The sequence below is a fragment of the Amphibalanus amphitrite genome, unplaced genomic scaffold, assembly GCF_019059575.1.
Source record: "Amphibalanus amphitrite isolate SeventyFive unplaced genomic scaffold, NRLGWU_Aamphi_draft 001910F_arrow, whole genome shotgun sequence".
Taxonomy (NCBI): Eukaryota; Metazoa; Arthropoda; class Thecostraca; order Balanomorpha; family Balanidae; genus Amphibalanus; species Amphibalanus amphitrite.
The window spans coordinates 1-24,342 of NW_024883403.1; the positions used below are offsets into that span (position 1 = coordinate 1).

General features: G+C 48.6%; 2 protein-coding genes across 2 annotated transcripts in view; one reads left to right on the forward strand and one right to left on the reverse strand.

The window, feature by feature from the left end:
- Positions 1 to 4,935: 4,935 nt before the first annotated feature.
- On the forward strand, positions 4,936 to 7,399 carry LOC122375749 (blastula protease 10-like). Its single transcript, XM_043355243.1, has one exon. The coding sequence runs from the start codon at positions 5,358 to 5,360 to the stop codon at positions 6,219 to 6,221; it is 864 nt and encodes a 287-aa protein (XP_043211178.1). The 5' UTR covers positions 4,936 to 5,357; the 3' UTR covers positions 6,222 to 7,399.
- A 224-nt stretch (positions 7,400 to 7,623) lies between these two features.
- LOC122375751 overlaps positions 7,624 to 24,342 on the reverse strand; it is a 32,351-nt gene continuing 15,632 nt past the window's right edge. The window contains exons 2-4 of the mRNA XM_043355246.1: positions 11,259 to 11,398; positions 9,789 to 9,933; positions 7,624 to 9,385 (exon numbers count right to left, since the gene is read on the reverse strand). Coding sequence (XP_043211181.1) covers positions 9,035 to 9,385; positions 9,789 to 9,933; positions 11,259 to 11,398 — 636 coding nt within the window. The 3' untranslated portion in view covers positions 7,624 to 9,034. The remainder of the gene's footprint in view (positions 9,386 to 9,788; positions 9,934 to 11,258; positions 11,399 to 24,342) is intronic.

The window sequence follows — 24,342 nt, forward strand, 5'->3', positions numbered from 1 at the left end:
GGAGAAATGAGATTTTTGCTCCGCTCCTAATAACACTTCCTAAAATAAAATATGATTGCCGTAATTCTCGAAAAAGAATCGGAAATTGTCAATAAAACGTCTGATTCGCTTACATCAATCGACAATCCGCCCTATACCATGTTTGACATGTTTGCAGTTTGCACCAAAGCAAGCTTGCAGGCTATAGCCTATACATCGAGGCAGTGGTATATACTATACATCCCGGTGAATTCCTGCATATAACCGAGACCTCCGGCGGTATTTTCCCACGATCAGCCGGATTTCAAAGTCGTGTATTTTTCGTCCATGGCAGGCGGCCGGCGCAATCTCGGGGAAAGAGGCGCTCCAGTAACAAAAGCACGAGCAGATCGCCCAAATGCCGGTGGCCGCGATAATTTCTCTAGTTTCTGAAGAATTTTCGGGACCCATGCTCTTTTCATACTGGATCGCGTGTGCCTTACAGAGACTGAAAAGTTCTTCCTATATCAAAATATAGAAAATAATCTTTTGTTATAAAAAGGTTTTATTTTCTTTGCTGATCATTTTGAACATAAAAAATCATAAATCCATTGCAAAAAAAATAATTTCGTGAAAGTGAACTATTTCCTTTAAGAAGAGTTCCACACAAGGAGGACAAAGCTCGCTTGATGCTTGCCTTACTGCATCCATGATATCTGTCTTGATTTAGTGTGAGGCCATAGTAGACATCATGTTCAGGTGCGAGTGCCGCCTGCCAAACACTGGCCCCTGGCGCCTCACCGGTGCCAAGATCAGGTGACCGGGGTAGGTCATGTGACTATCGGACAGTTGCTGGTAGCCTGAGGCACGGTCTTAGTAAAATACAACAGTTCTTAAAGCGCACAGTGGGATTACAGCAGAAAAAAACAAGGGGCAAATAATTTCCGGTTTCCCAAATGCATGGATATGTCGTCTTTAACCCGCGCCCTGCTGGGGGGGGGGGGGGGGGTGTTTGAACACCCCCCTTGTGGTTTTTTGCAAATATCTCAAAAAGGAGCCCGTTTTTGGTACACCTTAGCATACATCAATTCTACACATGTTGTGAAAATTTCAGACCAAGGTCATTCAAGGTCAGGTCACCAGGTTACTTGAAGTGACCTCACCTCATAAAAAGTTTCAATGTCTGTCATAGCTACACCAAGTGAACAATCGCTTTGAAACTTTCAGCGATTGCTAAGAGCAATAGCATGTACAATATGTATCTCTGAGAATTTTGATATCGATGACCTAAGGTCAGGTCAATTTTGCGACCTCCCCATTACTTAAGTCAATGGGAGAAAATTGAAATGCGCCTCTTTTGGACGAAAGACATTATAAACACTCCCAAACACCGAATTACAAGTGTTTTAGACACACTGAACATGAAAATGGTGTCCGTGACCCTTGTTTATGCCCTGAGGTCATCTTAGGTCACGAATGGTATCTAACAGTTTTTCGCAAATAACTTTTGATAGAGGCATGCTAGAGCAATGAAAACGCCTTAGATGTGTTCAGCTCGACGATACGGATCGACTGATATGCAACATGACCCTTTCCGGTCAGGTCATGACCTTGACCTGAGGTCAAATTTTCAAGTTGACCTTTCAAGGTCAAGTTATAGTTCATTCGATGCGTCTTGACGAGAGGAACACGATGCCGGTAAAAGTAAGCTCGTACAAGGCTTGGGTCAAAAGTTATTGCCGAAAAACTGTTTCCGAAAAAATCGGCTATTTTTGCAGTTTTTGTCCCCTGCAGGCAAAATCGTTGAAGTTAGGTCAAATCTGAGAATACTCTCAGAAAGGACGTTAATAGGGCTATCGAATGCGCTTTTCCGCGGCGCTGTAGCTCTATTGGTTCCCGAGTTATGCGTTGGCTTCTTGGAAATTTTCGACATTCTACCTGGAAATCGGCGAAATTTTGCCTTCAATGACCTCTGGTGACCTGACCTTTGACCTGACCAAGAAATTGACCGAAGTGATTTCGTCATTATTTTTGGCGCTCTTTCGAACGCCGCCTTCCGCGTATCGCTACATGGCCCAGGAGCCGAGTTACAAGCGGGGTGTTCAAACACCCCCCCCAGCAGGGCGTGGAAATCCAGGACCCCCAGCCGGGCGCGGGTTTATCAAAACTAATATTCAATTTGAAATCGGAACCCCGAAAACTTCATCGCAACCCTACTTTGAGAAGCTTTAGCATGTGTAGATTATCCCGACTTTTGAGCTATTGACTTTTTACCTGGAAGACCAACCAATGAACTAGGACATCACAATTGAGTAAGTACAATCGACTTTCCCACGTCACGGGTAGTACGCCCGTTTTTTTTTATGTAAAGTTCTAGCTCGATCAGGGACTGAACAACTGGGGGTCATACCCCCTCGGTACTGCGGCAGACAAAATGCCAATACGAGCGAGGTTAACCCGCGCACCGACGGGGGTCTGCGCCAACTTAGAACCGACGGGGGAGGGCGGATGACCCCCCCCCCCTCGAGATCTCGAGAACGAAGCAAGATAGCGACACGCGGTAAACGGCATGGGATACGCACGGACAAAGTCTACAATTTTTACAAGGGTTATTTTCAGGTTAGGTCAAATATGACGTCACAGGGGTCAGAAAAGTCAAAATGGCGGCGCTAGGTATGGAGAGTTTTTTCTCGAATAACTTTCGAACTAGTCAAGATAGGAACAAACTAAGGGCATCATCGTGATCCTCTCGTCAATCCGCATCGCATGATATATATGTTGACCTCGAAAGGTCAAGGCCAAGGGTTGACCTCAGGTCACGTGACCTCGAGGTCATCACATATAGGTATCATTCGATGCGCCTTGACGAGCTGAACACAATGAGACCATCCGCGCGGCTTTATCTTGTTCCCGTACATACGGAGTTATTGGGAAAAAACCTTTGGTGACCTTTGATGACGTCGCATGACCTTACAGCTGCCCAACAGCAAAACAGACCTCAAGGTAGTGAAATTTGATCGTATATGAAGTCATGTATGGTTTATGGGGCCATTCCGACCCGTTTTAGTGGTAAAAACAGGGAGTTGATTTTTCCCACATTGACTTATAATGGGGAGGTCGAGAAATTGACCTGACCTTAGGTCATCGATATCAAAATTCCGAGATACACATACAAATTGTAGCTACTAATGACCTTATAAAATTCTGCGATTTTCAAAGGCCTCCGACATCTACTGTAGCTCTGGCACGGTGACAAATTTGCAACAAAGTGACCTGAGGTTGGGTCATTCAAAGTGACCTGGTAACCTGACCTTTAAAGTTAGGAGGTTCAAACTTGCACACCTGTGTAAAATTGATGAGAGTCTAGTCTTATGAAATTTCGTAGCGCCGCGGTTTTCCCGCTATCTACGAAAAACCTCAGGGGGCGGATATCCGCCGCCCCCGTCGGTGCGCGGGTTAGAAAGGGCTATTGATTGTGCTTTTGGGGCACGTTGTAGATCTTATGGTTAACCCGCGCACCGACGGGGGGGGGCGGATATCCGCCCCCCTGAGGTTTTTCGCGAATAGCGGGAAAACCGCGGGGCGTAGCGCCGCGAAATTTAGTATGACTATAACCTCATCAATTTTACACATGGTGTGCAAGTTTGAACCTCCTACCTTTTAAGGTCAGGTCACCAGGTCACTTTGAATGACCCAACCTCAAGTCACCTTTTTGCAACTTTGTCACCGTGCCAGAGCTACATTAGATGTCGGAGGCCTTTGAAAGTCGCAGGATATTATCAGGTCATTAGTAGCTACAATTTGTTTATCTCGGAATTTTGATATCGGTGACCTAAGGTCGGGTCAATTTCGCGACCTCCCCATTATAATGTCAATGGGGGAAAAATCAACTCCCTGTTTTTACCACTAAAACGGGTCGGAATGGCCCTATATACCATACATGACTTCATATACGATCAACCTTTACTACCTTGAGGTCTGTTTTGCTGTTGGGCAGCTGTGAGGTCATGTGACGTCATCAAAGGTCACCAAAGGTTTTTGGCCAATAACTCCGTACAGGAACAAGATACAGACGCGTGGATGGTCTCATTGTGTTCAGCTCGTCAAGACGCATCGAATGATATACATGATGACCTCGAGGTCACGTGACCTGAGGTCAACCTTTGACCTTGACCTTTCGAGGTCAACATATATATCATTCGATGCGGATTGACGAGAGGATCACGATGATGCCCTTAGTTTGTTCCTATCTTGACTAATCCGAAAGTTATTCGAGAAAAACTCTCTCCATATCTAGCGCCGCCATTTTGACTTTTTCGACCCCTGTGACGTCATCTTTGACCTGACCTGAAAATGGCCTTAGTAAAAATTGTAGATCTTGGCCGTGCGTATCCGATGCCGTTTACCGCTTGTCGCTATCTTGCTTCGTTCTCGAGATCTCAGGGGGGGCGGTCATCCGCCCCCCCCCCCCGTCGGTGCGAAGTTGGCGCAGACTCCCGTCGGTGCGCGGGTTAACCAATTATGCGTTGATTTATGAAAAATATGAAAATCGGGAAAATTTGACGGGAAAATTTATCTTTAGTGACCTCTAAGGACTTGGTCATTGACCTGGGCAAATAATGACTGTGTTGCGCTTCTTTTATACTCTTTGAAAACTATCTATGTTTTTCTCACCTTTTTCTAGTTTTCTTAGTTTGCGATATCGAATGTGACACCCCACCCCCACCATCATGGCGACGTGACTGATACCTACACCCGGAATCTCGTTTGTCATTCACATATGCGATTTGCGTGGGACGCATGTGTCAAGTCCTACGTCAGCAACAGGTGGTGTTCGTGCAATAAGATGGGATGTTGAGGCCCCAGCAAATTGATCTTGAGTAAATTACTTTCAAGAAGGTCACGCAACTCATGCCGCAATATGGGATATAAAAAGACGCCCAAAGAGCCCTTGGCACATCGCAGCCATGGCTCGTCTCAACCTGGTGCTTCTTCTGTCAGTGGCAGCGGCAGCGGTGGCCGCAACAGGCTCCGTTCCAACTGAAGCAAAGCAACCCGACGTCATCGAGCCTCCACCAGTACTACCTCCATTCGACACAGAACTTCCCTGTAATGTTACCCTGCCAGACGGAACAGTGGAAGAACTTTTCGAAGGAGACATCATCCTGACGGAAGAACAACGCGTCAATCGCAAAGGTAACATTTTTCAAACGTGGCCAAATGGAAATGTACCTTTTGTAATCAATGCTTCGTCTTCCAACGACAGACCCGTAATCCTAGCAGCCATCGCTGAGTGGGAGGCAGCAACGTGCATCACATTTGAAGAAAAGCCCGAAAGTTACAGCAGCGGGCCGCACCTGCGGTTCTTCCAGGGAACAGGATGTTATTCGTACGTTGGCATGGTGAGCTCTAACAGCGGCCAAGAAGTCAGCATTGGAAGTGGATGTGCTTTTCTCGGTACTGTGATACACGAGATCGGCCATGCCATCGGGTTCTGGCACGAACAATCTCGGACGGATCGGGACTCCTATGTCACTGTCATTTATGACAACATTAAAAGTGGATACGAACCCAACTTCTACATCGCATCAGCTTCACAATCGCTTGGAGTTCCATACGACTTGAGCTCCGTCATGCACTATGGTGGATTTCAGTTCACTAATAATAGTTTTCCGACACTCGTCACCAACGACATCGCTCAGGCGGGACTTATTGGGAATCGCGACGGTCTGTCACACCGCGACAAGCACCTGGCGAACCTGATGTACCTCTGCGACGACAGCTGCTCGTCCCCGCCCACGTGCGCCAACGGCGGCTACGTGGACAGCAGCTGCACGTGCGTGTGTCCTCCGGGAACCAGCGGCACCACGTGCCAAACCGTCACCGGCACCTACTACGAGGCGCCGTGCGGCGACCAGGACATCACCACGGCCGGCACCATCACCTCGCCCAACTACCCAAGCATATACCCTCCCGGACAGCACTGTGTCTGGATCGTCACCGCGCCCGCAGGTATGCAGGTCCGCATCGCCTTCGGCGCGTTCGGGATCCTCTACCGCTCTGGTGGCAAGTGTCCCTTTGACTGGGTGACCGTGCATACCGACAGCGACTCGATCCCAGACTACGTCAACTGCGGCATGGAGCTGCAGAACCAAAGCATCACGTCGTCGGGCAGTCGCCTGGCCCTAGAGTTTCACAGCTATCAATACGGTAACTATCCGTACTATCAGAAAGGATTCACTGCTAGCGTCACCTTCGTATAAGGTAGATGATCGTCTCCAAAGAGAGGCTTCCGGATAACTGAACCCTCGTTGAGTCATGCTTCCAACAGAAGTGGACATGTTTTGAGCTCATGCGTGTTGTGACTTGAAAGTCTTTTTGGGCCGACCTATGATTGCGACTACCTACCTGTTTTACATCGATATATCACTGCTCCTTTTATTCCGTTTCTTGTGGCTTGTAGTTCAGTTCATGTGCTGCTGTGTGACGTTATACCTAAGCTACGCTTCTGTTGCTGTTGATGGGTTCTTACTTTGTTAGTTGTCTGCTTCAAATAAACCAAACAAAAGCAAATGTGCATGTGTGGTTTTTAGGACAGTCCGTGCTACCATCATGACGTTCCAGACGAAAAACCGCCATAGTTATGACGAAGAGCTGAGAAGAGCAGTTGATTTAGCTTCCTGATACTATCGGGAAAGTTATCACTGAAAGAGTGCGCTAGCGCGACATGTTGTGTTATCGGACCACTATCCATTAGATCTAAGTGACTTTCAGGACTAAGGCAACATGACGAGGAATAGCGGTCTTGATCAGGCCCCAAGTCGTCTCCGGCGGTGGCTTCAGCGTTCGAACATCAGGCTCTGTATCCTCCCGGACAGCACTGTGTCTGGATCGTCACCGCGCCCGCAGGTATGCAGGTCCGCATCGACTTCGGCGCGTTCAAGATCTACGATCCCTCTAACGGCATGTGCCCTTGGGACTTGGTGTACGTACACACTGACAGCGACTCGATTCCGGATCTCTTCAAATGCGGCACCGAGCTACAGAATCAAACCATCACATCGTCCGGCAGGCGTCTGGCTCTGGAATTCTACTCCTATCGCTACGGCGACCCGTCTCTTCAGACAGGATTCTACGCCGATGTCACTTTCGTCTAAGGCAGAAAATGGTCAGCAGTGAACGACTTCCTGATGAATAGGCCAGTCATGCTTCCAACAGAAGAGGCTGCGTTTTGGCCTGGGCTTTTGCGTGGGTTGACTGGGAATTCTTATTTGGACCGACATATGATTGCAAGTTTTTGTTTGAGATCCTATCAGTTTCCCTTTTGTCTTGTTTGGTGTGGTAGGTACTTTAGCTCGTGTGCTGCTATGCTAGACGTTTGGCGATGTTTCTGTGGCAGTTGGTGGCTTCTTACTTTGTTGTTTGCCTACTTCAAATAAAACAAAGCAAAGCAAATAATGTGCATGTGTAATTTTTAGCACAGGCCGTGTAATCATTCCTTAGCTGACTCCTGAGGGTCCCAGGGGCGCTAGGGCCACCACTGAAGGTCCTCATGACGGTCTTTGACTCTGAGAGCCCCACGTTATTGTTGTGTCCTTCCGCGTTCTTAAAAATAAGGCGTTCACAACTTAATTGCGTTAGTAATAAATAATTAGATTAAACATATTTTACGAGCGATGAACTAGTATATTTTATGACATTATTCTGCAACATGACACATCAGCGCCTTAGGTCCTTACGTGAGGAATAGAATACATACTGTGAACCGTCAGCTCACAAATGATGCACGCAACAAGACAGCCAGTGGCAGCCGCACAGTGACGTCACTTTTCGGGCTGCCATATCTTCTTGTTCATCGAGCAGCTGCCAGGGCAACACTCAAAACGGCCACGCATGCACGCTGTACCACTACAAGTACAAGTATAAGCACAGGTACCAGTAAAATACTAGTACAAATACCAAGTATAAGCACAGGTACCAGTAAAATGCTAGTACAAGTACCAGTACAAGTGATACGTAAGCTGCAATTTGAACGTTCTCTGAGGTGAAATGCAGACACAAAGAATCGCAATTATGATACCCAATGAAATTTTCATTTTAAATGCATAAAATCGCAATGGCACCAGGGCAAATCAGTCACTACACTATTGGCACTATTTGCTAACTTAATTAAGGGCGACATTGTCGTATTCTTATTAAAACATACCTACTTGTTGACATTCCGAGCTTGAACGTCGGCACACTCATTCTTGGAAACACTCGCAATGCCACTGAAGATCACACACGCGGTTACACCGAGTCAAGCGTAATAGCACACGTAGTCGATGAAACGAAATGTTCACTAGATAGCAAAGCACAAACAGTTTCATACATACCGAAACTGAACCAAATGTAATAATGGGACGAACACAAGTCAGATTAGTAAATGAGGGCAAAACACCTAGCGCTAGATGCATGTGTTAGAGATTCGTAATTACGATGAAGTTAACTGACAGTACAAAACCGTGAAAAGCAGCTGTAAGAAAGGCGAATAAATATAAAGTCGATCTACCATTGAATGAATATGACGTAATAAATACAAGATACCGTATCAAAAATTCGGTAGAACGGTCACCGGTGTGCACTCGATATTCGTTTCCGATGCATATCTCGAGCGCGTTCAACAACATTCAACGCATTAGCGTCAGATTAGAGTTATGTTTCACACGCTACACGCATGCTACATGCTTCTCGCCAGCTTCGAAGCAGCAGGCGCCGAGGTGCGTGCAACAAACGCATGACTAGAGTTCTTCGTGGGCTGGGCTTCTACGTTGATCGTTCATTTCGATGTTTGTGATGCGGGACTCGGGTGCTAAGCAGTTCATCTTGTTTGCTGCTTTGCTCACGAGAATGTTTGAGAAGACGCACCCGAGCTCTCCGTTTAGCGACAGCCGCATCGCCTAGCATCAGACACCGAGAGCTTATACAGCGCTGACAGCGTCACCTGTCCACTTTAGCGCCCGCTCGCAGCGCCACCTATCGCCGTGGACAGGTACACTCGCACTTGCTGACGACTGGATACCTGACGCGAAGCCATTTACAGTGCTTCACCCGCCTCCAATCCTGACAGTGCCAGCGCAGCAGCGTTAGATGGCGACTGCGTGCAGGCTGGCAAGTCATCCCAGCCGGAATCGAGCACGAGCGCTTCGTGTCGCATTCTCCTGTGCGAAGCCAGCGAGGCCAGAAGCGCAAACCGAGGTCCTTCCATCGGTGGCGAACGGCGCAGTGTGTGTACGCGTGGAGATATTTGAGCATCTTGCGCCGGAGTCGATGTGAGAGGCGGAGTTTCTGCCGGCTGCCGTCCGGGAGAGTGAGCACGTCCAGTCGAAGACGGCGTAAGTTTGCTGGGATGCGGCCGACGGTACGTATGTGACCGTTTTTTCCGCACCTGTGGGACAACAGTCGAAGCCAAACGTTAGATTAGGTATGCAACGGCAAATCAATCCCGTTGATTCAGTGGGATGAGGGTCGACAAACGTCAATCGAGATTGTGCACAAGAGTGAAGTAAAATTTTACACCACAAATGAAACAGGGGTGGGGTGCTCGTTGAGAGTAGCCCACAGGATGAACGGTCGAAGGACCTCCCTTCAAGTTCATACCCTGACGACTGGCTTTCAAGATCCAAAGCTGCATGACAATGCAAAAACTACTTCGTCCGGACACCTGAAATCATTAGCATTATCATTTTCATCAACTTCATGTTTCCCCCATCTCTACCGTTTCGTCTCACTAACACCATCCTCCCTCCCTTTCTCCCCTTCTCGTCTTTCTTCCTCCCTCCGTTCCTCACCTTGAAGGGCAGGTGCCACGATGTGACGTTGTCTCCTCTCCGCAGACTTCGTGGCCTGTCGATACTCATATACTCCGTGTCCATAAACCTTCCCAGTTTCATCGTCAGTCGACCAATGTCCAGGTCAGATGGTGACGGGTCGTACCTGTAAACAGGTCAGGTCAGGTCAGATCAGGTCAGGTCAGATCAGGTCAGGTCAGGTCAGGTTGTGTGAGGTCGGGTGAGGACAGGTCAGCTATGTATGGTCTATGAGTTTTAGGTCACACACAATGTCTTAACCCTCGCACGACCAGGCCATTTCTCATAACACGAACGACCAGGGGGGGGGGGTTGTTACGACCCCCCCCCTGGCGTTTCGAAACGGAAGGTCGTAGAGCTTAGCGGAAAAAACCAACGGATTGCTCTCAACGAGATCTCGCGATTGGTGGTATATTTTTTGGTCCTAGGTCAACATTTGACCTACTTTTGACCGGTCAAAAGTCAAATTTTCGGAAAAATAGACTTTTTTCAACTTTCGGCGGCGATTGCGGCAAAACGGTGGGAGATATCGACTTGAAACCTTCACTATCGTGTTCCTTGATCAATTCTCTATCGTTTGGTATGTATTTCGTTTCCCTAGCTCTAAAAATGGCGCGTTGGGAGCGCCGGAAGTCGGCAAGGTCACAGTCGGCGGCAGAAATTCGAAAAATCAAAATTTAAATTTTTGAAATCTGATTGTATTTTTGGATTTGGGAGGTCCATTTGCTCCCTATAGAAGCTAATATTGCTGCATATTCCCATTGAGGTGACAAGAATTAGCAAAATAGTGGTTCGGGCGCTTTTCAAAAATAGTACCGGACGCTGTTCCTCTTGTGACGTCATAGCTCCGTGACCTGACCTGACCCGGTCAAATTTCTTATACCATATGATAGCCAATACTTGCCCCAACATGCATGGGAAGTTTCATCACGATCCATCAACCGATGTCCGTACTACCGGCAGGAAACCTCGGGCGTTGGCACTCAGTTTGTGAAAATCCGGCCGGAGGCTGTACCTCTTATGACGTCATAACTCCGTGACCTGACATGACCCGATCAATTTTTCGGCAAAAGATGCGCAAAGGTTGCCCCAGAGGGTATTGAAAATTTCAGCCCGCTACGACAAGCCGTTTAGCGTGCACTTCGAAAAAACCTCAGGGGGGGGGGTTGATACAACCCCCCCCCCCCCTAGGCGTTCTAGGGTTGAGCCATACGCCAGACCCAGAGGTCTCCCCGGCCCAAGCAGTCCGCATCGAAGGAGTAAGTCGTCGATCGGATCCCAGTGACTGTCAGACTATGTAGTGATAGTCATTCAGGTCCCCTTTTTATTTATGCTGGTTTATCGGCGACTGGGCTAGAAAAGTGGGCATGCTACATTTTCATTATCATCATATCCACAAAGAAGTGAAGTTATCGAAGACAGTTAAAACCAATTAGGTACCAATATACGTACCGTGAACTTTTGCTCTCCTTGAGGTCGAGAACTGAGAAGGCTTGTAGGTCAGGCTTTGGCCTGTACTGCTGTCCCGTGAGGCCTGTCAGAGGCCAGCAGGCCACCAGCAAGGCCAGCAGCTGCCGGGTTATTGACGACATCTGGGGACAGCGGAGGGCAATGGTTAGATGTTGTTATTTGTTATTAGTGATTTGCGTGATTGTTATTACTTTGTATATTATGCATTGTAATTGACGTAACATTGAATGGGTGTGAGTTGGGAAAGGTGCGAGGGGAGAAATCTGGAATCGAGAGAGAGAGAGAGAGAGAGAGAGAGAGAGAGAGAGAGAGAGAGAGAGAGAGAGAGAGAGAGAGAGAGAGAGAGAGAGAGAGAGAGAGAGAGAGAGACAGAGAGACAGAGAGACAGAGAGACAGAGAGACAGAGAGACAGAAAGAGAGAGAGAGAGAGAGAGAGAGAGAGAGAGAGAGAGAGAGAGAGAGAGAGAGAGAGAGAGAGAGAGAGAGAGAGAGAGAGAGAGAGAGAGAGAGAAAGAGAAAAAAATCACAAGCGTAAGAAGTAGAGTGCAAATCACATAATCGATTATGACCCCGCTTAGCTCGAATAACATTTTCGCTCGGGAAGCTCATGTTTACCGGGTATTTTGATAATTAGAAAAATACACCGCTGTAAGTGTTCGTTTTATAAGATATTTAGTCCAAATAGATGAATGGATGGCTTTGGCGGGCCCGACGTCACGCTACGTTGTGTACCGAATGACACCATGGACCCACCACCCAACCCTACCACGCCCGGTTCACTGGTGATAGTTTTAACAAAAAATTGAGCGTATCACGCATTAGCCGATGGTTTATGAAGTGAAATAAAAATATAAATGCTAAGCTTGCTATGTCATGTCATGTAATATTTTACACAGGAATTCCGTCATCTAGCTATAACGAAGCGCATCGACTTCTCTCGTCGCTCTGAAAACTTTTCTTTCAACGAACACGGAAAACATTGACAGCGATCGACAGTGAGGTCATTGAAGGCATCGCAGCGGCTCGTTTTAAATCACCGATGCGCTCTTCGCGATGTCAAATTAACATACTTTGCACAGTTTCGGCTTCTGCACGTTGTAAGTTCGTCAGGAATGCAGACTGAAGCGACACTGGAATGCAAAGCGTTCCAAGCACGCAGCCTGAGAAATTCCGAGTCTCAGAATGCGGTGTTCGTGTCGTGCATACATGTGACAGGTGACACGATATTTTATCATTAAATCCACGGAGAAGTACTAATATGACGTTCATGTGGTATGGTCGAATTTAAAAAGATTGAAATGCGTCACGCAACCGCTCTTTTTTGCTCTTCTGATACGTAAATGCTTTAACAAAATGCTGCACAAATTCTGGGAACGGTTCAGAAGAGGTATGCGTCTCGTTTAGCCGCATCGATTGGAACACTCTCGAATAGATCGCTATCATTTAGCTATCTCATTTTTTTCCTTCAATATCATGCATCCATAAAACCCATAGCGTGTTCTCGTAAAGTACGACAATGACGTAAAAGGTTCGATGCCTGAAAACTGTCCATATATGTGTTTTTGGTCATACAACCAATTTAATTGCTAGCCGACTGCAGCGCGAACAGTTATCGCAACAGTCAGTTACTATTATTCCCTCTTAGTCCTCGTGCGTTCTAAGAACACATCATCCGCAGCGTCCAAGCCCTCCTTTCGCAAGCCCATCACCACCAATCTGATCCCCCCTCGCTGACAGCTCTTCTCTTTCACTGCGCCCCACCCTCGCACTCAACACTAACCCAATCCTTGACGACGGCCAACGCGGTGCCATTGAGACGTGAGCCGGCGCAGCACGGCGCGCTGCGACGCTCCCGGCGCGGTAGCTGCCCTTTTCGGCGAATGTGGCGCACCCAGTGTCAAAACGTAATGGAGCAGTGCGAATACTGATGCGCCGGATATGGTGGTTGGATCAGTGAGAGGGTCGCGTGGCGGGGGGGAGGGGGGGTCGGGAGGGGGAGGGTGGGGGAGGGGGTAGCGGGGAGCGCCGGGTGGGCGGGAAACTGGGGAGAGGCTGCTGGGAGGTGAATTTGGGAGGAGTGGGAACCGAACTGGGAAGGAAGGGGAGCGTTTGCCGGAAACTAACTGGGAAGCAGTGTGATAGTAATTGCTCCGTGGATATGATCGTCTTTTGTATTTGTTCTCCAGAGGCAATCGTATAGCAAACATCGGAGTATCACAGAAGCATCTTTGAACAGCGTAAACTTTACTCATAGTTTATGTGTAACTTTGTGCTTTGCTCTGTCATTTTGCTTTCACCTTGGCTTTACGATTCAAAATGGCATTTTACTTTACCGCCTACCGGATCTGCAACGCGACGCAATAATTGACCAAATCAACATAGCTCTGCTGAGGAGTAACACTATTTCCGAGAATCAAATAGCCTAGCTCGTTGGCTCTAGTGCAGCATACACTCAGATACACGCCTCCTGGAACTGCGTCTGTGTTCTGTGGCACTCCACTCCGCCCGTTGTGCGGCCACTGCGGCGGTGCGCCTCAATTGGCTCAAGTGCGCCGAATAGAAGCTGATGGAGTGCGCTGGTTTATGGAACGGCTGGCGGACGGGCCGTGACTGAATGATGTCATGGGCGTGCCTAGAGGTCGGGTGGGGTGGGGGAGCACTGAACAGGAAGGTCGCAAGGGGTGGGGTGTGCTGTGCTTGCATGTGGTACGCACGTAGAGAAGGATAGGTAGGTACTGATGGAAGAAATGTCTGGCAAGTACTGGTAGAAATATCTTCTATTTTTATATCGGTCTAAATAATCTTGCCAAATAAACATTTTCCTCTACATATTCCAAGCAATATGCATCAAATATGAATATGTCACATGACACGAATGATATCCACTTAGGGCAAAAATAATACATATTCAAACATCGCTGTTATTTGATGCGATGTAATCATGCTATACAAAGTGACAGAAACTTTTCAAACTTCTAACAACTTTGAAGTTTGAACGGAATTCCGGGCAGCACAATCAGACCAGCTTCCGTTGCCAGAATTACCAGTGATTGGTACTGAGACGACACAGTTTCCGGCTAAGTTGTATGACGAACTTCAGACAGTTGCCGTCCCTCAAACCACAGTCTCTGACATACCACCCACCTCGCTGTAGTTCCTTGTCACCGAAATATCAGTCAGACTTTGGCGCAACGTCAGACATGTGGTCCATTGAGGTCGACGGTTGACGGGCACCACGAATTCAGCTCTATTGCAACATATGGCTGTCAATCTGTCTAGCAGAGCCCTCAAAGCACGCGGTGCCAAGGCTTTGCGCCTGACTTAATTTAATTTTCCACTAGTTTTTGTTCTACAACGATCTCAAATGACCGACTATCCGCCACGACTTGGACCAGAAATAATAGAGGTAACCACGTATACGTTTATTTTTTTGCGTTTTTGTGTATTTTATAACATCAAAGAAAAATGTTTACGCTTCTTACACGTTCCGAGCAAGTATGTATGTATGTATGTATGTATGTATTGATCTAAAATCCATCCATATAACATGGTTTTTCAGGATTCAGCGTCATGTACAATACAGTAAAATGCAAGAAGGCAATAGGCACTGGCAGATAAAATAAGACAACTAATTGCACTAAAACCGGAATAAAACACAGCACCCCAAGACCTCAGGCTTCGCTGGCCGCCACTGCGCGGCGAAACGCGGTCAGCGTGGGTTGCTCCCTGACGGCCGGCGGCAGCCGGTTCCACGCGGCAGCAGCGCGGTAACTAAACGTTCTCTGTGTGGAAGAGAGCCTACACTTCTGCAGCTCCAGGGCGCCAGCTTCTACAGAGCGTGTGACCCGGCCAGACACCTCAGAGCGGGACACAAACATGCGGCGGATGGAGAGAGGGTAAGCCGGTATGTGGAGCGCCTTCCACACCTTCAGTAGGTCCCTCTCCCACACCAGCCGCTCCACTCCGGGCCAGCCCAGGGATGCCAGAGCCGGCCCGATCCTCTCCCGACGCCGCACGCCTGTCACGATCCGAGCACTGAAGTTGATGAGTTTTTGGATCCGAGTGAGTTGATTTTTTGTGGTTCCGCCCCACACCGAAATGCAGTACAGAATGTGAGGGAACACGTGGGTCTCAATGAGTAACTTTAGCGTTTCCTGGTCAAAATGGTGGCGGAACTTGGAGAGGGATATGAGGAGGGCATTGCACCTCCTGACGATGTGACTGATGTTGGCGTCCCAGGCCAAACACGAGTCGACAGTCACCCCCAACAATTTGATGGTTGGTGACGGTTTTAAGACTGACTCAGCTATGCAGATTTGAAAGTTTTCGATCTTGCTGAGAGTCTGACGGGTTCCGATGAGAATGAAGTCGGTCTTTTGAGGGTTCATTTTAAGAGAATTTGAGCTAAACCAGTGTTTCATGACATCCAAGGAGTTTTCGACACGTTGTTTTAGTGATGCTAAATTTTGAGGGTCAGGACGCGAGTGATCGAGCAGCTGGGCATCGTCAGCATATGCGATCACCCGACAGTCCGGTAGATGGCAGTGCAGGTCGTTCGTTAGCAGGCTGAAGAGGATCGGCCCGGCTATGGATCCCTGCGGAACCCCGCAGGGGACCGGCAGGACTGTTCTGCCGCCCCTGACCAGCTGCCCCCGGCCGCCAAGATAACTACCAAACCAGGTCGGGTCGATCCCGTACCACTCCAGCTTGCGCAGGAGGACGCCGTGGTCGACGCTGTCGAAGGCCTTGCTGAGGTCAGCTGCCGTGACTGAGGAGACCTCTCCCCGCTCTGAGTTCTGGCTGATCCATTCGACAGCGTCGAGCACGGCGTCCTCCGTGCTGTGACATGATCGGTAGGCGTACTGGTTGTAAAATAAAATGTTGTGGTCCGATAGGTACCGCGACAGTTGGTCACACACAACCTTTTCAACAACTTTTGACAAGTGAGATAAAAGTGATATCGGTCTGTGGCTAGATGGTTCGTGTACATCACCGCGTGGCTTAAGGATCGGCACCACCTCGGCTGTTTTCCACGCCTCAGGGAAAACACCTTTGGTTAGGGACACATTCACAAGTCGCAGCAGGTGGGGGCCAATCACATCAAAACAGCGCTTCACCGCACCGAGTGGCACCCCGTCCAGCCCCACCGCCCCAGACGAGTTCATCCGCCTCACAGCTCGCGCCAGCTCCGGTAGGGTCGCAGGCTGGAGCCGGAACGCCGCTGAGACTACTATAGGCGGCCGCGGGGCTAGGCCCGCAGTGACGTCATCATTCAAGTCGGCCGCGATGCGAGAGCCCACCGACGCGAAGAACTCGTTGAATCGGTCAGCGCGGGCCCGCTGCTCGGCTGCACTCTTGTCTGAAGTCGAGTGTGCTGAAGCGGAGGGCGCCAGGTAGAACCTCTTGAGGCTGGACCAGAACTCCTTGCGGTCAGAGGCCAGCAGCTGGCGCCCCAGGAACTCCCTGCGCGCCTGAGCCAGCTGAGCCTTGACGGAGTTCCGCAGGCGGCAGTAGTCCTCGCGGGACTCGGGAGTGTGTAGGTCCAGCCACGCCTGGTACGCCTCGTCACGCTCCAGCATGGCCTGTCGCAGCTCGTGGTTGTCGGTTATCCACGGACAGCCTCTGCGTCGGTCGCGTCGGGTGCGCGCCGGACAGTGACGGTCAATGACTGTCCACCATATCTGCATGAAGATGTCGACCATGCTGTTGACGTCCTCGTTGCTGTCGAAGTTGGACCAGTCAGCCAGCAGCAGGTCTAAGCAGACAGCGTCCCAGTCTGTTCGGCCCCAGTTCCGAGTGGTGCGCTCCGTCGGCTGCTTCCGGAGTCGGCCGATAGGTGCGCTGACTGCTATCGGCTGGTGGTCACTGATAGGTGTTGTGAGGACGTCAGCGCGAGATGATGAGATGTTAGTGATGATGTGATCCAGGGCCGATGGGTTTGGCCGCAGATGGGTCGGCCGGTCGATCAGCTGGGTCACATTCAGCTCCGAGAGAGCAGTCTTGTAGCGCCGGGTGTCAGAGGACTGGGCGTTCAGAACGTCGATGTTGAGGTCTCCCAGCAGGTAGGTCGGCTTGCCCCTGGCCAGGACGTCTCTCAGCTGCTCCTGGAGCTCGTCTACGGCCTGGGAGACGGAGCCAGCCGGAGGCCGGTATGCGACTCCAATGATGGCCGGCCGGCCGCCGCGCCACGACACTGAGACCCACAGCGTCTCCAGCAGGCTGGTCACCGGCGTCGACAGCACCTGTCCAACGGTTCCTTATTCGAAAGACCATTGCTTGCGGCAGGTAAATCCATCCTTTTCCAATAGCGATCGCATTCGGATCGCTGCAAGAGATCGACATAAAAGCCTAAGCCCATTATTTCTGATCGGTGAGCTGCAAACACGTGCTATGGGCTCACGATATCCGACAATCGGCACAATCCTTTTTGGGCCACGCGCCATGTCCTTGCCGATCGTGACAATGTTTTGCCCGGAAGCTCGTCTGCAACATTGAATACGCTGCAACAGGGACGGTGACCTCACCGAGCATCACTATACGAACCAAGGCCATCGAACCTTTAAGGAGCCCCGGCGGCGAGTACTGTCGAAAAAATGGCCCGGTTATGAGCTCATTGTTTTAGATCGAGAGCGAAAAAGTTCACCGGCGCTCGATACTGAACGCGTTTGACATTGCAATGTCGTTCAAAAGGAATTCATAAATTATTATTGACAGGTCTGCGATGGTAGATGGCTGGTTTTTAGGTCAATATGGTGATGTCAGGGTCTCTTACATCGAATTTAGTTCTCGTCCGACGTAGTAGGTATTATAATTGGAGAAGAAGAAAAAACTTACTAAGATAGAGCTAAGATAGGGCTTAGTAAGATAGGGCACATTTATCTAGATAGGCCATATTTCAAACGCCGAGATGAGCAATGACGGAATCGAATGATTTTATCTCGAGGTCAAGTTAAATATGTTGCTGAAATGGCAAGTTCACAATACTCGTAATCACACGTGGTTTCGCTTAGTCCATCTTTATTTTCACAGCTAGTTATCGACTGTCTCCAGCACTGCTCCAGCATTGAGCAGATTTTGTTATCTGCAAAAACACCCTCAGAAAGCAAAGTTGAATAATAGCACTGGCAACGAGCAAATTTGGGAGAAATCTTAGAAATGAAACTTTATTTAACGCGGCGTTGTAAAAAGAAAAGAAAATCACCGTTTCCATTACTCGTAATGTCTGTAAAACTCGCACACAATCACGATTCACCAATCGAAGAGCGGTCTGGGCAGAGGCCAGAGCTGCGGACACGGGTCAGCTACCCACGTCAGACCATCGGGACATGTCACGAAATCGGTGCCCAGTCCACACGGCACGGCGGCAGTCTGGCGCCACACCGCCACTGAATCATAGTCTGGAGTATTTCTCAATTCTAGCGGTACATGTTGGCGAGGTTCGATTGGTTGTTGGTTGGAAAGGGAGAGGTTTAATCCGATGAGGTATTGGCACGATTGTCGTCATTCTATAACAAAACGTGACGTAAAGTATTGGACGTTACGCTGATGTCGATGTACACTGGGGGAAGTGTTGAAGATGACAGCGTCAGACATTTTAGATTCGAATGTTCAAAGGTACATGTTTCAAGTTCACACCTTGTCGCTGTTGATGTAAAACTAATCGAATTTTATCACCGTTCACGTTTTGTGGGTCATCGGTAGACGAAATCAATACATTTAGCCGCCTCATCATAATCGTGACAGTTGGCTCAGCGTAGTTTCAGACTCACAATGATCTTCCTCGTGGGGCTTGGCACCATAAACTGCATTTCGGCACATCATCTCGTGTATCTGTTCTACACGCCTGAAATATGTTCTTGAAACCGTTGGGTGGGGCTTGGGATTGAGGTTCCCCGAATTTGGCGCTGATGTGTCTGCCTCAGCTCATGATTCATCTCATGAGGGACTGCCGATTTACAGGCTATTTTACCAATGGCAAGATCACGAAATAGCAGACCGAGACCAGTGATTGCCTCTAAATTGTTATCAATTGACTTCAATGGTCGTAAAGTGTCGTTAAGCCTCGCAAAGTGTCGTCAACTGTCATGCAGCATCATGAAAGATCGCCCAGAGTCTGGAACTTGTGCAGGGTGGCATCGGGTGCCGCCGAATGTCGCCCAGCATCGCAGTGTCGTAAAGTGTCGCGTTTTGTCGTCAAGTGTCGCATGTCGCACTCGTAAAATCATGTTTTATCTTGGCAGCTGTGTGACACGCGTGGCAGCTTCGTCAGAAATCAGGTAAAAATCCACCAGCAGGGTGTCATGCTCACTGGCGACAAGCCCCGCTGACAAAAGTATCCACAAACATGTATCGTCCGCAAAAATGTCACTGCCCACGAGAATGTCTTGGTTCCCGCTAAGATGCCATCTCGAGGAGCAGATATAGAAGCTGCGGTACAGAGTTGGGAACTGTCCACAGAAGTCTGCTGGGAGCATAGCGTGAGAGAGATGCTGCTGAAACTTGGTTTTGTTGCCAGGTGTCGATGACATTTTGATAGCCGTATCAGTTTTGATTGCATAGCTGTATTTGTTTAGCTGGTATACGTAATTGACATTTCGATTGTAATATGATTTCATTAGAAGATCACGGCCGCACGTTTCATGGCTGACAACAATTGTAATTCAGGTAATCAGGTTAGTAGGGACAGCTATGTAATGCAAAACTTATCATAGCGAATAAAATCGTGCCGCCAGTTTCTCGTCCCATCCATCGCGTCTCCTAAATAAGGGCTGATTTTACGAGGAAACCAAGGTCAAAATGGCTTGAAGAAGTTGAAAATTTGACATAAAAAGCTGTGTGGACCTGACATTTGACCCGACGTAAAGATAGCACGACAAAACAGCTTCATCGAATACCAGTCATCGCCCATTAGCGCGGAAGCTCTACCAGTTCCTCTTTTCATCCTTCATCTATTTTGAGCCACTCCTTTAGGCCACTGGAACGTGACCGATGAAGTAGAGGGAAGGGGGAGGATGAGGAGTGGAGGAGAATTGGCCGTGTGGCGAGATCAATCACTGTGCCCACACTTCCGTTCGACGGCAGCAGGGGGTAGGGGGGGGGGATGGGAGGTCAGTGATCCGTTCAAGTGGTGCGATTATCCGCCTGACACTCCTCTTCTCTCTCTCTCTCTCTCTCTCTCTCTCTCTCTCTCTCTCTCTCTCTCTCTCTCTCTCTCTCTCTCTCTCTCTCTCTCTCTCTCTCTCTCTCTCTCTCTCTCTCTTTCTCTCTCTCTCTCTCTCTCTCTCTCTCTCTCTCTCTCTCTCTCTCTCTCTCTCTCTCTCTCTCTCTCTCTCTCTCTCTCTCTCTCTCTCTCTCTCTCTCTCTCTCTTCACTAAATAGTACGATGTCAGACTCTGGAATAAACCGAGCTGATGCAAAAAAAAACTTAACGTTTCGATGATAGTGAGGTCAAGGAGTGAGGTTAGATGGGCTGCTCAAATATAATGTGTGCAGCCACAGACTTCTCTATGTATAGAGAAGTCTGTGGTGCAGCCATTTAAAAAATCCCAGTGAACCGGTGAAGAGCTGAGTTTGATGACGCACGAAGCCTTTGCAAACGATAACAACGATTTCTCTAGTCCACATTTTTGGCTTTCCCCTTGCTACCAGAAAGAAACGAATGCATGACGTTTATAGCAAATCGAGACTTACTTTAACGTCACGCCGTGGATAAAGATGAATTCCACAAAAAGAACGCTCAGTTATTCGAAGCTGCAGCCCTCGGAGAGAAAAGACGCAAAATCCTGTGGCCATGGCACTCGCCATCTTTGCTTACGAATTGACACCCCTCGAAGCCGTGGGAATCGGCTTCAGGGAGCGCACGGTGCGTCAGAAAAGAATCATGGTGTGTCAAAAGTGGAAATAGCCGGTGCGCCGTCTGGCAACCCGGCAGCCCGCCGCCATAGGGAAATTCATGCTTTTTGTCGCTTTTTCGCTCCCTATGAGTCACTTGATCTAATTAGAGCTTAACTAGGAACGAGGCGGGTCAATTGGACGTATTCGGGAGCCGAATACGGTGTTTTGGAGCCAATACCTGGGAAACCCTGCCCGCCCAATGCGAGTTTTTAAGAGTCTGCATGCCCAAATTAACATTGAGCGCGGCCGTTTTCGGTCGGTTTTCCCCGACCTTGTGGCGAAATCGCCTTATTTATTCAACCAGGGTGGGCTAATTCGCTTAACTAGGAATGAAGCGTTGAAGAGAATTATTCAAGGAATAGAGCTGTGCAAAAATATTTTTTGTATTGTTAAAACTGTATCCGCCCTCGAACGATAAATATTGTTGACCCATCAGAAACACATCACCTGGAATGCGTTTGGACTTGGCTGGATCTAATATTAGCGAGTATCTGCTAATGCAGTTTCGTGGCTTACATAGTACGCACACAAGCATACATACTTCCTGCCCTTGGTTATTCCTCACTTGAATGAAAATTTTGCTATAATAACTATTCCAAGCAGTTAACAGGTTTTAGTGCAGTGCCAATTCGGAACCGTTCAGCGCCGCCAGTCTCCCAGGCGGCGCGTAACGGCTGCCGCCGGCCGCCGCGCCGCCGCTCTGGCAGGGTGTTTGACTTCATATCTCTGTTGCTAGAAAAGTTGTGGACCGATTTACTTGATTCTTGCATGAAAAGATCCGCTTTCAATTTATAGCAGATAACGAAAATTTGACGTCAATTGCACGACCCGCTGCCCATATTGTGGTACTGCCATCTATTGACAAGGCTGGCGAACTAAAGCCGGGCGGCTATTTCCGCTTTTGACACACCATGATGTCCGGAGAAAAAGTGTCCAGATGTCGCAGTGCATGAGGAAATAGTCGTGGGCAGGTGACGTGCAAACTGAGCTCACTGTTGCTGCTAATGCTGTGAAGATAGTGATCAGAAAATGTGATCTATGTATGTGGGATGCCATGCCCTGTGGTAAGGAATGCTTAGGCACATTCTCTCCAAGAATGTGCTTGCCTTTTGTCTATGCTGTCAGTAAACATAGTTCTTAGCCGTTTTTGCATAAATGAATATTGACTAAAATTTCCTGTTTTAACCCGCGCCGTGCTGGGGGGGGGGCGTTTTTACGCCCCCCCTCAGGTTTTTCGCGAATATCTCAAAAACGGCGGCGCGCAGCGCCGCCGTTTTTGGTACACGTGTTCCTACATCATTTCCGCACATGTTGTGAAAATTTCAGACCTAGGCCGTTCAAGGTCAGGTCACCAGGTCACGTCAAGTGACCTTACCTCAGAAAAAGTTCAAAGGCTCGCTTTAGCTACACCGACTGAACGATCACTTTGAAAGTTTCAGCGATTGATATGAGTAACAGTATGTATAAAATGTATATCTCGGATTTTTGATATCTGTGACCTAAGGTCAGGTCAATTTTGCGACCTCTCCATTATAAGTCAATGGGAGAAAATTGAAATGCGCCTCTTTTGGACGAATATCGTTCAAAACGCTCTCAAACATCGGTTCATAGGTAAACATGACACACTGAATAGGAAAAATGCACCTGTGACCCCTCTGTGTGCCCCTGAGGTCATCTCAGGTCATGAACGGTCGCCAGCAGTTTGTTGGCTATAACTTTTGATAGAGACGTGCTAGAGCGGTGAAAACACGTCAGATGTGTTCAGCTCGACGATACGGATCGACTGATATGCAACATGACCCTTTTCGGTCAGGTCATGACCTTGACCTGAGGTCAAATTTTCAAAATGACCTTTCAAGGTCAACGAATAGTTCATTCGACGCGTCTCGACGAGAGGAACACGATGCTGGCAAAAGTAATGTCATGGCGCTTATGAGTCAAAAGTTATTGACGAAAAAACGTTTTTCGTAAAAACGGCTATTTTTGGAGTTTTTGCCCTCTGGAGGCTAAACCGTTGACCTGAGGTCAAATCTGAGAACATCACTCAGAAAGGTCTGTAAAAGGGCTATCGAATGCGCTTTTCCGCGGCGCTGTAGCTCTATCGGTTCCCGAGATATCCGTTGGCAGTTTCCAAAATGTTGAAATAGTCAACATTTTACCTTTGGTGACCTCTGGTGACCTGACCTTTGACCTGACCCAAAAAATGACCCAAGTGTTTTCGTCCTTATTTTTGACGCTCTTTCGATTGCCGCTTACCGCGTGTCGCTACGTGGCCCAGGAGCCGAGTTAGACGGGGGGGGGCGTGAAAACGCCCCCCCCCCCAGCACTCGGCGGAAAGTTCAGGCCACCAGCACGGCGCGGGTTAAATTTTTCATTTTCGTCCTGTCCAATGGATGTTTAGGACTCGTCTTGAAGTCAAGACTTTTCACACCATCTAAGAATTTCAAGCTACAAAGAAAAACCGTAGCAATGTACCGTTTCAACGTAAAACCTTTATTTTAGGACCGCTTTCTCAGCAGCCCCTATTACTCAGTGTATCCCGTCCCCTAGCCCCATTATGAAACACCGTATGTCTCTGTACTCCACGCTACCCGATATGCTAACGAAAAACTGTGGCCTGGTCTATACCAGCAGACGATGAGCTGATACTGGGGGATGTTCGTTTGGGCCCCTGAGGTCACTGGGTTTTCCTGGCCGGTAGCCAAGCGATGCGCAGGAGCCGGTCGCTAGTCGCTACTAGAAGATCGCGTCAAGATAGACAGTGTTTACCACATGTCACGGCTGCTAGCTCACACAATTAGTGACTTTGATATATGGTTGATTAGGAAAGGGTGGTGTAGGTACCATCTGTACGTGTTTCTATTTTTTGTTGCGAGATGCAGACATTTTGTCTCTGTTTATGCTAGTTTAGTTTCAATATTTACTTATTAACCCTCGCCCGCACATGGGGGGGGGGGTGGTTGCCACCCCCCCCCCCCAGGTAGTCTTTCTGCTCTGCACTCAACATTTTTAGAGCTAGAAGCCTGATTTTTCGTATAGCTGCTCCTCTATCCTTACAATCGGTGCACACATCAGTATACACACAGACACACACAGACATACAAACACATATTATTGACCTTGACCTAACTTGACCTGAGATGACCTCAGCAGCAAAAACCTGGTCGGGTAG